The 12,576-nt window shown below is 41.8% G+C and overlaps 1 protein-coding gene across 1 annotated transcript in view; it reads right to left on the reverse strand.

The window, feature by feature from the left end:
- Positions 1 to 12,576, reverse strand: part of lmbrd1 (LMBR1 domain containing 1) — a 273,681-nt gene that overhangs the window by 83,513 nt on the left and 177,592 nt on the right. Inside the window, exons 8-9 of the mRNA XM_043681689.1 lie at positions 4,209 to 4,334; positions 835 to 987 (exon numbers count right to left, since the gene is read on the reverse strand). Coding sequence (XP_043537624.1) covers positions 835 to 987; positions 4,209 to 4,334 — 279 coding nt within the window. The remainder of the gene's footprint in view (positions 1 to 834; positions 988 to 4,208; positions 4,335 to 12,576) is intronic.

Below are 12,576 nucleotides of genomic sequence, written 5' to 3' on the forward strand. Positions count from 1 at the left end.
CTCCTCTAGCTTATCTCTCCACGCTTCAGGCTCACTGCCTTTATTCCTGATGAAGGGCTTTTGCCCGAAACGTCGATTTTGATGCTCTTTGGATGCTGCCTGAACTGCTGTGCTCTTCCAGCATCACTAATCCAGCAAGAAGATGCTGGAGTCAAATGATCATTAGAAATTCCAACTTTGTCCACGATGTTGTAAGCCATGCCCAAAGTCAGAAAAATATCCATCTATTGAAATTATATTCAAGAGTTATGCAAGTTCAGGTACATAATTCAAACTGTAGCTGTCCAAAAATTGGCCATTTTTGATAGTATTATGAATTTGAAGGCGTGTACTGTACCTTTAAGAAAGAGTGAATGTAGGCACCTGTCATTTGACTGAACAACTTGACGATGTAATCTCAGACAGTCACCCGAGGCAGAAATTGAACCTGGGTCCCTGGCACTGTGAGGCAGCAGTGCTAACCACTGAAGCATTGTATTTTTGGTTTAATTAGCAGAAGGGTTTACCCTGTGTCATCATAATATTTAGTCAAATATTTTGATTTTATAAACATAGCCAGTTTCAGGCTGATCTTAAAGAATGGAATCAGCAAGTATTGTGCATACACACAAACCAAGACTTTAAGATGTCTCTCCACCCACAGCCTGATCTAATCTGTAGATGAAAAGTTGCCCACTCCATTAGCTGACAGGGACAAGTCTCATGTGCAAAATTTGGAAAAGTTTAAATTCTGGCATAGGTTTTGATCCTAAGGACATTAGTTTTTGTACATCAGACCTTTATGCACAAAAGTGTCTACAGTAAGTAATTTGTAATGTGTACTGCCAAATGCACCTTAAGGGGTCGTAGAGCACAGCAAAACTTCAACCAACAACTTCTCTCTGCAGTTTCCAGGTGTCTGTCTCTTCTTCTAAGTGTCCGCAACTTTTCCTGCAGCTTCTGTAATGCTTTCCGGTCCCCCGTGGAAAGTGGGCGGCCATCCACACACTGTTAGAAAATTCAATGAGCATTATAAGGCACATTTCAAGTAATCTAATTCTCTGACGTAAATAAATATTCAAGCAAGCTTACAATTTGGATATTAGAATGTGCTGACTTTCACACAATCCAGTTTGGCTTTGGGAGTATTGGGAAGAGTGAAGCCATTGTCTTCAACACCTACTACAAACCCCACCCCTTAGTCACAAACTCCTTTCTCTCCTTGGCAGCTGTATGATACAGATCCAAATTACTTTACTTCTTGGAGTCATATCTGACACCCAAGACGAGCTACCAAATTCCTCACACCATCCCTGTATGAAACCTGCCTATTCTCATCTTTCTAAGATTGCTGCTATAACCCTCAATCATACCTCCTGACTAACATCTACTGTTATACCCTCTGTAAACACGACCACCTAAAACTCTAATACCCTATCTCCTAACTCATGCTAAATCCTGTTCACCCACCATCCTGTGTTTACTGTACTACATTAGTAAATATCTCCATGACTTTTTCAATCTTACCTCTAATGTTCTGCAGTCCCACAACCCTCTGGAATTCTTATGATCCTCTAAATCCAGCCTCTTGATCACTCTTGATTTTGATCACTCCAACATTATGACTATGCTTTCAGCTGCCAAGGCTCCAAGCTCTGGAACTCACTCCCAACACTTCTCCATATTGTTTTCTTCCTTTATGACACTCTTTAAAGCTTACATCTTTGACCAAGCTTTTTATTATCTGGTCTATTAATTCAATTGGCACTATTTCATATTTTGCTTCGTAATGCTCCTGCGTAGATTCTAACGAAATGTAATGTTTTAGAGTCATAGAGATGTACAGCACAGAAACAGACCCTTCAGTCCAACTTTCCCTTGCCAACCAGATATCCCAACCTAATCTAGTCCCACTTGCCATCACCCGGCCCATATCCCTCCAAACCCTTCCTATTCATATATACATCCAGATACCTTTTAAATGTTGCAATTGTACCAGCCTTCAACACTTCCTCTGGCATTCCATACACGTACCACCCTCTGCATGAAAAGGTTGCCCCTTAGGTCTCTTTTATATCTTTCCCCTCTCACCCTAAACCTATGCCCTCTAGTTCTGGACTCCTCCACCTTAGGGAAAAGACTTTGTCTATTTATCCTATTCATGCCCCTCATGATTTTATAACCCTCTATAAGGTCACTCCACAGCCTCCGACACTCCAGGGAAAACAGCTCTAGCCTATTCAACCTCTCCCTATAACTCAAATCCTCCAACTCTGGCAATATCCTTGTTAATCTTTTCTGAACCCTTTCATGTTTTATTGAAAGATTTGCAAAAGATCACTAGTTATATGATTTGGAAAAATAATGCAGATATTCTCCAGAAATACTTGAAAATACTTTATGATTTTCAGTGTAACCACATATTTTCATCAGTTGAATAATTAAAACTATCTTGAGGAAATCCTCTCCAAACTTGGCTGAGAATTTCTAGAATAATAAAATTTTAAAAATGATGGGTGACGACTTCTGTTGTGTTTTATTTCAAAAGTCTGGCTAATTTGATCTCAACTGAGTAACTCCTAGTTACCAATCTGTTTCTTACTTCTAACCTTGGCCAGGATTGCCTTCACAGTTTTGCCTTGGAAAAATGAGACTTTACAGTATTTACTGTACCTGATTGCCTGAGTCTGACATGTACTGACTGAAATTTCCTCTGTTTATAATCTAAACCCAACTACAGCCTGCACAAGACAATGAGTGTGTACTACTAACCAAGATCATAGCATTCCCTACAGTGTGGAAGTAGGCCAGTTAGTCCATTCTATCCACACTGACCCTCTGAAGAGCATCCTACCAAAAACACCTCCCTACCCTATCCCTGTAACCCTGCATGGCTAATCCAACTAACCTACACATCCCTGGACACTCCAGGCAACTTAGCATGGTCAATCCACCTAATCTACGTATAATTGGACTGCGGGATGAAACTGGAACACCCGGAGGAAACCCAGACAGGGAGAACGTGTAACCTCCACACAGACACCTGAGGCTGGAATTGAAGATGGATCCCTGGCACTGTGAGGCAGCAGTGCTAACCACTGAACCATCATGCTGCTCCCGGTGAGAAAGTGAATTCTTTGAACTCCTCCAAAACAACAGCCATTCTGACAGCATTGTATGTTTGATCTATTTTCAATGCCCCTACCCACCTATCAAAATTACTATGTTTGATCCTTTCAAATTAAAAAAAAACGAGAGATCTGGGTGACTCTGACTTGTTAATATTTTACTGGCTTCTCTGAGAGCACCAAATCAAAAATACAGTGGATGATTGGAGTAGGTAGAAAATTCCTTGTAGAAAATCATTAGGAAAGCATTTGGAAATTAAATGTAACAGCAGCTTTCGAGCTCCTTTACTTGTGTCAGCCTACGGGCGGCACGGTGGCACAGTGGTTAGCACTGCTGCCTCACAGCGCCAGAGACCCGGGTTCAATTCCCGACTCAGGCGACTGACTGTGTGAAGTTTGCACGTTCTCCCCGTGTCTGCATGGGTTTCCTCCGGGTGCTCCGGTTTCCTCCCACTGTCCGAAGATGTGCAGGTCAAGTGAATTGGCCATGCTAAATTGCCCGTAGTGTTAGATAAGGGGTAAATGTAGGGGTATGGGTGGGTTGCGCTTCGGCGGGCGGTGTGGACTTGTTGGGCCGAAGGGCCTGTTTCCACACTGTAAGAAATCTAATCTAATCTAAATCTAATCTAATCTAATCTACAAATGATTGTACGACTCTATGAACAGAATCTAGTCATTCAGCATGGAAGCTGACCCTTTGGTCCAACTCGTCCATGCTGACCAGGTTAATCAAAGTAAACCACTCCCATTTGCCCATATCCCTCAAAACATTTCCTATTCATATACTTGTCCAAATGTTTTTTAAATGTTCTAAGTGTACCTGCTTCGACCAATTCAATTTACTTTTTCAGTGTGCTTTGATGGGTTTAAAATTCACAATCTTTTGATCGCTAATGCAGTGCTATGATTATAATGCCAAAATATTTGCAAACTTTGGAGAACCTTTATCAAAGATTAACTCATTAGTTTTTAATTATCAGGATCCCAGTGAACTTTAGAAAATGAGTAAAATACATTCAGAATCAACGCATCCTTTCTTTTGAAAATCGTTAAAAGATCTTGAAACATAATGCATACTGACATGAATGCTTTTACCCAAACCTTGGATTTAATCTTTTCCACCTGCTGTTCCACTTCTTCAAGGTCTTCAGTATTCTGAAGTCTTTCATAAACCACGCTCCTTGTACCTCTTATCAAGTTTAATGGCAATGCAGACATTCCATAAGCCTTGAAGAAAAAATATACAAAGTGAGCACTCAAAACCCAAAAAGGTTGACCAATGCCAAAAGTAAATACGCATAATGGTAAATTCATTTTCGAGTGATCATCCAGAATGGCAAAATGGCTCCTGCAATGTCTCATGATGATAACTAGCCATGGCAGATTTCAGGAAGGATCTGCATGCACTGTTGATGTCAACAAACTAGGGATGAGGAAGTGGAGGATACTGGAAGCAAAGGGGAGATGGATGTGGAGCATCAGCTTCCCAGCATGTGGTAAACTATATATGTGCTGTTTTGTCATAGGTTCAGTCATTCAGATAAGACATTAGACTACACTATAATTGGTGAGTGAAAAACAGCCCACAGCATTATTTTGAACAACTGCATGGAGCAGCATTCCTGTTGTTTACCTTCTGTACAGACTTCCACATGCGACAGTGACTTCCAGTATCGTAAGTTAATTCTGCAACCACCATCAGTATGCAGCTCAGATACCTCAGATGCATGCCGGGGTCTTAGCCAATATTTATTCCTCAATATACATCACAAAAATATAGTATCACATGTGGAGGTTTGCTGAGTCCATATCAGCTTTTGCATAACCTGTATTAAAACAATACTGCAAAGGGCTTTGTGACATCTGATGGTCACAAGAAGTCCTAAAAATAAATACATTTTTTTCCATCCCGAGGAACAAGCTAATTGCCATCATGAATTGTAGGAAGGGATTATTCTCTTTCACTGGATTTTATGGCTCATCAAAGGGAAGAAGAGGTGAAGTGGAGTGGTCAGCCAAGTACAGATATCATATTTCTGTTAGAACTGGGACTTTCTCAATGACTGATATCACTCCTGTGGGATTGTATTCAAATAACGACCAAAATCTGAGAGTGGCAAAAATAGACTCTTTCATTCAGCAATCGCATTACAAGTTCAAGGTGGCAATAGAATCCCAAAATACAATTCTTACAAGAGTCCCTTCATCCAGTTCTTACATATATTAAAATTCCATTACTATGGTGTTACATAGTACACAAAGGTGTGAAAGGCAGGAGACAGGAGATGGGTTAAAACATGTGCTAAGTGTTGGCTGTTACTTCTGACGGGATTAAGAGTGTCTGTCTAGTCTGTTTACGTAATTAAGACGTGTTAGTTCTTTTGACTTTTAAGTTAGCAAATGTTAGTAAAAATACTAGGTCTTATATGTTCTAACTAGTTAGGGTTTGGAGGAGCTGGTGTTGGACTTGGGTGGACAAAATCACACAACACCATGTTATAGTCCAACAGGGTTTATTTGGAAGCACTAGCTTTCAAAGCACTGCTTCTTCATCAGGTAGTTGTGGAGCAGGACTATAAGACACAACATTTATAGCAAAAGGTTACAGTGTCATGCAGCTGAAATATATTAAAGAAACAGATTAAGATTTTAATTTTTTTGGAATGGTTTTGCTAGTTTCAGTTCGTTAATATGGGATTTAATTCTAAAAGATGAAAAACTTAATCTAAGTTTGTTTAATATATTTCAGCCGCATGCTGAAAACTTCTGTTATAAATGTAAACTTTTGCTATAAATTCTGTCTCTTATGGTCCTGTTCCATGACCACCTGATGAGGAAGTAGCCCTTTGAAAGCTCGTGCTTCCAAATAAACCTGTTGGACTATAACCTGGTGTTGTGTGATTTTTAACCAAATAAGTTAGAAACTGTACCTATACTTAATTTAAAAATAAAGGATATTAAACTGATTATCGCAGCTGGGTTGTGAGATTTGTTTACTATTTGCCAGTGTGGGCTTCATTCATTCATGCAATTTCACCAAAGCTCTGTTTTGACAGTTAGTTTCCTAAAAGGATAATGGTCCAGTTAAAAGGGATTTAACAAGTAAGTGCTAATTGGGGAATCTATTTGGTGTTCTGAAAACTATTCAGGTCCAGGAGATCTTTGGTAAGAGCTGAATAGTATAATAATGTTTCGTGGAGACATGATGGCGAGGATGGTATTGTTCTATATTCTATACTTATTCAGATGTAAACACTGCTTGTAGCAAGGGCTTATAAGGTGTGAAAATGCAATACTGGATTTGAAAGGGTTGGTTTGATTAAAAAGGGTTGTTTTAAATTTGGTCTATCTTATGATAGTAAAACATATTACGGATCCGCGGTTTAATGAATGAATGAAACTGTGTTGTAGTAAGCAACGGGTTAGTAAATGCTTATGAATGGATGAACAGGAACCCAGTATTAATGAATATAGTGAGCTGGTGAGTGTGTTAATAAAGATAACCTATAACACAATATCTTACACTCCTGCACCAAAGTCATTATAAGTCAGAGTCTTACAGCATCTTACAGACCTTCAGTCCCACTCACCCACCCCAACTAGGTTTCCTAAACTAAACTAGTCCCAAATGCCTGCTTTTGGCCCACATCCCTCTAAACCTTTCTTATCTATGTACCTATCCAAACGTCTTTTGAATGTTGTAATTGCACTCACCTCTACCACTTCCTCTAGCAGCTCACTCCACATACGTATCAACCTCTAGTCCTATTTAAATCTTTCCCCTTTCGTATTAAACCTATGCCCTCTAGTTTTGGACTTGCATCAAGTAAGTGCTATTTAAAACCTCCGCACAATTGGTGTATTTTCCTTTAATGAGCCAAGTCATAGAGATGTACAGCACAGAAACAGACTCGTCGGTCCAACCCATCCATGCCGACCAGATATCCCAACCCAAAGGCACCCCTGCCACAATACCAACCCTCACAAGCAGGGACAGCCCCTCTGCAGCACTCTTCTTCATTGAAACCCTCATCCCCAGCCAGACTCTGCCATGTAAAAATACCGTAGCAAGCTCAAACATACTTTCCTGGGTTCCAGAGTTGGGACGGTAGAGTTAGGATGGTGTCGGGTTGGCGGGGTGAGCTGCTTTCTTGAACTGCATCAGTACACGTTATAGATTGACCCACATTGCCCTGAGGAAGTGAATTCCAGAACTTTGACTCAGCAACAGCATTTGAACGGCACCATATTTCCAAGTCAGGAGAATAGCTCGGAGGGGATCATACAGGTTGGTGGTGTTCCTATGTTCCTGCTGCCCTTTTCTTTCTTGATGGAAGTCGTCATTGATTCAGAAGGTGCTGTCTAAGGATCCTTGGTGAGTTTCTGTTGTGCATCTTTTATATTGTACACATTGGTGCTACTGAGTGGCAGTGGTGAAGGGGAGTGGATGATTGTGGATATGGTGCCAATCAAGCAGGTTACTTTGTCCTGGATGGCATCAAGCTTCTGGAGCGTTGTTGGAGCTGCACCCAATCAAGCAAATGGGGAGTATTCCCTCACACTCCTGCCTTGTGCCTTGTAGGTGATGAACAGACTTTAGGGAGTGAGGAGGTGAGTTACTCTGCACAGTGTTCCTAACCCCTGACCTGCTCTTGTGTCTGTACTTATATAGTGAGTCCAATTGCATTTTTGGTCAACAGTAACCCAAAGGATGTGGATAGTAGGGGATTCAGTGATGGTAACACCATTGAATATCAAGAGGCGGGGGTTACATTGTCTCTTGTTGGAAACGGTCATTTGTATTGCGCGAATATTACTTGCCACTTGTCAGTCCAAGTCTGGATATTGTCCAGATCTGAAGTCACAAATGCTGCTGAGCAGTGTGCAATCACCAGCAAACATCCCCACTTCTGACCTTATGATAGAAGGATGGCCATTGATGGAGCAGCTTAAGGTGGTTCAGCCTAAGACATGACCCTGAGGAACTTCTAAAGAACTGCCCTGGAACTAAGATGACTGACCTCCAACAACCACAACCATATGCCCATGTACCAGACATGGCTTCATTGATTCCAGTTCTGCTAGGGTTCCTTGATGCCACACTCAGTTGAATGTGATCTTGGTGTCAAGGGCTGTCTCTCTCACCTCACCATGGGAACTCAGCTTTTTGGTCCATGTTTGAACTAAAGCTGTAATATGGTAAGACGTTGAGTGGCCCTGGCAGAACCCAAACTGGATGTCATTGAGCAGCTTCTGATAGCACTGTTGATGACACTTTCCATCACTTTACTGATGATCAGTAACAGACAGATATGGAAATATATGGTTGGGATTGGACCTGCTGTTTACCTGAGTAATTTTGCATTTTGGCACATAGACGCCAGAGTTGTAACTGTACTGCTAGGGGAGCAGCAAGTTCCGGAGCACAAGTCTTCACCATTATTGCCAGAATGTCATCAGGGCACACAAACTTTGCAATAACCAGTGTCTCCCAAGCATTCCTTGATATCATGTAGAGTGGATCAAGGTAGGTAAATTTAGTGTCTGGGATGTTGGGACCACTGGAGAGGGCCAAGACAGATCGCCCAATTGACACTTATTCATCTCGCTGAAGATTGTTGTAAACGCTTTAATCTTATCTTTTACATTGATATGTTGGCTCTTCTATCATTGAGTGTGTAGATATTTTGGGATCTCCTCTAGTGAGTTGGTTAATTCATCTCTCGATGTCACAGAACTAGGCTCTGTTCGTAGTGGGATCACTTAGCTCTAGCTATCACTTGCAGTTTGGCATGCAAGTAATCCTGTTTGGTACTTTCACCAAGTTGACACCTTATTTTTTGGTATGGCTGGAGGATATATTTGCATGTCCTCCCACACACTCCACTGAACCAGGATCGATTCCCTGGCTTGATGGTAATGGTTGAATGGGAGATATGCTGGGCCATGAGGTTGCAGATTGCTCATAACACTTAATGGATTCCCAGTCTTGGAATATATCCAAGGATGATGGTGGCTGTGTCTGGTACATTGCCTATAAGGTACAAATTGATTCCTCTGTCGGGTCATTCATTGCTTGACTAGTCTGCGAGAAGGCTCTCCCAATTAGCCACTAGCTCCCAGATATTAGTAAGGAGGACTTTTCAGTGTCAACAGTTGTTTCTGCTGTTGTTCATGAAAGTCAGGTCATGTTTAACTAATTTATTGGAATTTTTGAGGACATTACAAGCGTGGTGAGCAATAAAGAACTGGTGGGTGTCATATATCTGGATCTCTAGAAGACATTAAACAAGGTACCACACAAAAGACTGCTGCATAAGATAAAGGCGCATGTCGTAACAGGTAATGTATTAGCATGGAAAGAAGATTGATTAACTAACAGAAAGTAAACAGTTGGGAATAAATGGGTGTTTTTCTGATTCAGTGATCAGTGGCTAGTGGTGTGCCTCCAGGATCAGCATTGGGACCACAATTGTTTACAATTTACATAGACAATTTAGAACTGGGGACCAAGTGTGGTGTGTCAAAGAAGGAAGCAGTGTGCAGAGGACACTGAAAGTATACAGAGGGATATAGATAGGTTAAGTGAATGGACAAGGGTCTCGCAGATGGAGTACAATGTTGGTAAATGTGATGTCATCCATTCTGGCAGGAATAACAGCAAAATGGACTATTATGTAAATGGTGAAAAGTTGCAGCATGCTGCTGTGCAGAGGAACTGGAGCATCCTGTGCATGAATCACAAAAAGTTGGTTTTTGATTTATAGGTGCAGCAGGTAATTAAGAAGGCAAATGGAATATTGTCCTTCATTGCTAGAGGGATTGAGTTTAAAACTGGGGAGGCAATACTCCAGCTGTATTGGACCACAACTGGGGTGCTGTGTACAGTTTTAGTCTCCTTACTTGAAAAAAGATATACTACCACCTGAGGGGTGCAGAAATGGGAAGGTTGCCTTTTGAAGACAGATTGAGTAGACCTGGACTGTACTCACTGGAATTTAGAAGATTGATGGGGGGGGGGGGGGAAAGAGGGGAAAGAGTCTTATAGAAACATAGAAAATTATGAATGGAATGGACAGGCTCAAATGAAGGAGGTTGTTTTCACAGACAGGTGAAACTAGAATGAGGGGACACAGCCTTAGGGCTGAGTTGAGGAGGAACCTCTTCACCCAAATGGTTGTGAATCTGTGGAATTCTCTGCCCAGTAAAGCAGTTAAGACTACCTTGTTGAATGTTTTTTAAGGCAAAGGTAGCTTTTTGAACAGTAAAGGAATTAAAGGTTATGGTTGAGTGGGTGGGTAAGTGGAGCTGAGTCCATGAAAAGATCAGCCATGATTTTACTGAATGACAGAACAGGCTTGATGGGCGAGGTGGTCTACTTCTGTTCCTACGTCTTATGTTGTTTCTAGTGCCTAGGTTGATGCCTGGTGGTTCATACAGTTTCATTTATTTTTTGAGACTTTGTAACAACTGATACAACTGAGTGGCTTGCTCGGCCATTTTAGACGGCAGCTGAGAGTCAACCACGTTGTCGTGGGTCTGGAGTCACATGTAAGTCAAACCAGGTGAGAATGGCAGATTTCCTTCCCTGAATGACATGAGTGAGCTTGATGAGGTCTTTCTGACAATTGATAATGGTGTCATGGTCATCAGTAGACTCTTAATTCCAGATATGTTGAATGTTATACCTTTACCATCTGCCATTATAGTTTTCGAATCGAGATGCCAGAACATTAGCTAGGTTTCGGGATCAATAGTCTAGCGATACTACCACAAGGCCATCACCTTCCCATTACTTCATATTTTCCCAAAGACATCTTTTGGTTATTCAAATAAGGTTGGCTATACAATATGGCGTAACTGACTGTCAGATTGAAAGGAAAAACTAATCAGATTACAGCTTATTTTTGAGCCATACTCTTAAAAATTATAATTATCCTCAAAAAATCTTGTTAAATCAATTATGCAACAATCTAAAAAACATCTTCAAACAGTCTCATGCATTTCAAGAGAATAATACAACTCATACTGAATCTTGTGTGATGGTAATTATTCTCCAGTATGGCTATTTGTCAAATGTCTATCCATGTCATTTATCAACTGTTGCAAAGGCAAGCAATGGGATTTGAGAATCAGCAACATTAATTAAAAAGGACTCACTTCACAATAGCATTGTAACACATAGGAGTTCACTAGTGCATACATTCCCTTTCACTAACCACTTGTTGCTCACCCATACATTTTTGTATCAATTCATCTCTACCCAAGATTAACAATGACCCAAGGGATGCACACACAAAATCATCTATCTTTGTTTATGGTGGGCGGCATGGTGGCTCAGTAGTTAGCACTGCTGCCTCTCAGCACCAGGGTCCCAGGTTCGATTCCAGCCTCCGGTGACTGTCTGTGTGGAGTTTGCACATTCTCCCCATGTCTGCGTGGGTTTCCTCCGGGTGCTCCAGTTTCCTCCCACAGTCCAAAGATGTGCAGGTCATGTGAATTGGCCATGGTAAATTGCCCAAAGAGTTAGGTGCATTAGTCAGAAGGAAATGGGTCTGGGTGGGTTACTCTTCGGAGGGTCAGTGTGGACTGGTTGGGCCGAAGGGCCTGTTTCCACGCTGTAGGGAATATATATAATCTATGTTCCAGAGATTTGCTTCAACAAGTAGAGGCAGCTCATTTAGCCTCTTTCTTCCTCAATTTCCTCATCGTCTTCCACTGAAAATAGGGCTCTATCCCCAAACATTTAAATTGAAGGAGAATCTTAAACCTCCTGTTCGCCAATCTTTCATACTCAATGAACATGTGCAGTACAACTGAAAAGAGACTTTCTTGAATGCGCTATTCAGTTAATATTGAAACTAAGGCACTGGCCATACAGTCAGTTCTGGGAGAAAGTGAGGACTTCAGATGCTGGAGATCAGAGCTGAAAAATGTATTGCTGGAAAAGCGCAGCGTGTCAGGCAGCATCAAAGGAGCAGGAGAATCGACATTTCGGGCATAAGCCCTTCTTCAGGAATGAGGAGGGTGTGCCAAGCAGGCTAAGATAAAAGGTAGGGATGAGGGACTTGGGGGAGGGGCATTGGGAATGCGATAGGTGGAAGGATGTTAAGGTGAGGGTGATAGGCCAGAGAGGGTTTGGGGCGGAGAGGTCGGGAAGAAGATTGCAGGTCAATAAGGTGGTGCTAAGTCCGAGGGTTAGGACTGAGATAAGGTGGGGGGAGGGAAAATGAGGAAGGTGGAGAAATCTGCATTCATCACTTGTGGTTGGAGGGTTCCTAAGCAGAAGATGAAGTGCTCTTCCTCCAGGCGTCGTGCTGCCATGGTCTGGCAATGGAGGAGGTCAAGGACCTGCATGTCCTTGGTGGAGTGGGAGGGGGAGTTAAAGTGTTCAGCCACGGGGCGGTTGGATTGGTTGTTGCGGGTTTCCAAAGATGTTCTCTGAAACGTTCCGCAAGTAGGCAGCCTG

The sequence above is a fragment of the Chiloscyllium plagiosum genome, chromosome 3 (genome assembly GCF_004010195.1).
Source record: "Chiloscyllium plagiosum isolate BGI_BamShark_2017 chromosome 3, ASM401019v2, whole genome shotgun sequence".
Classification (NCBI taxonomy): Eukaryota; Metazoa; Chordata; class Chondrichthyes; order Orectolobiformes; family Hemiscylliidae; genus Chiloscyllium; species Chiloscyllium plagiosum.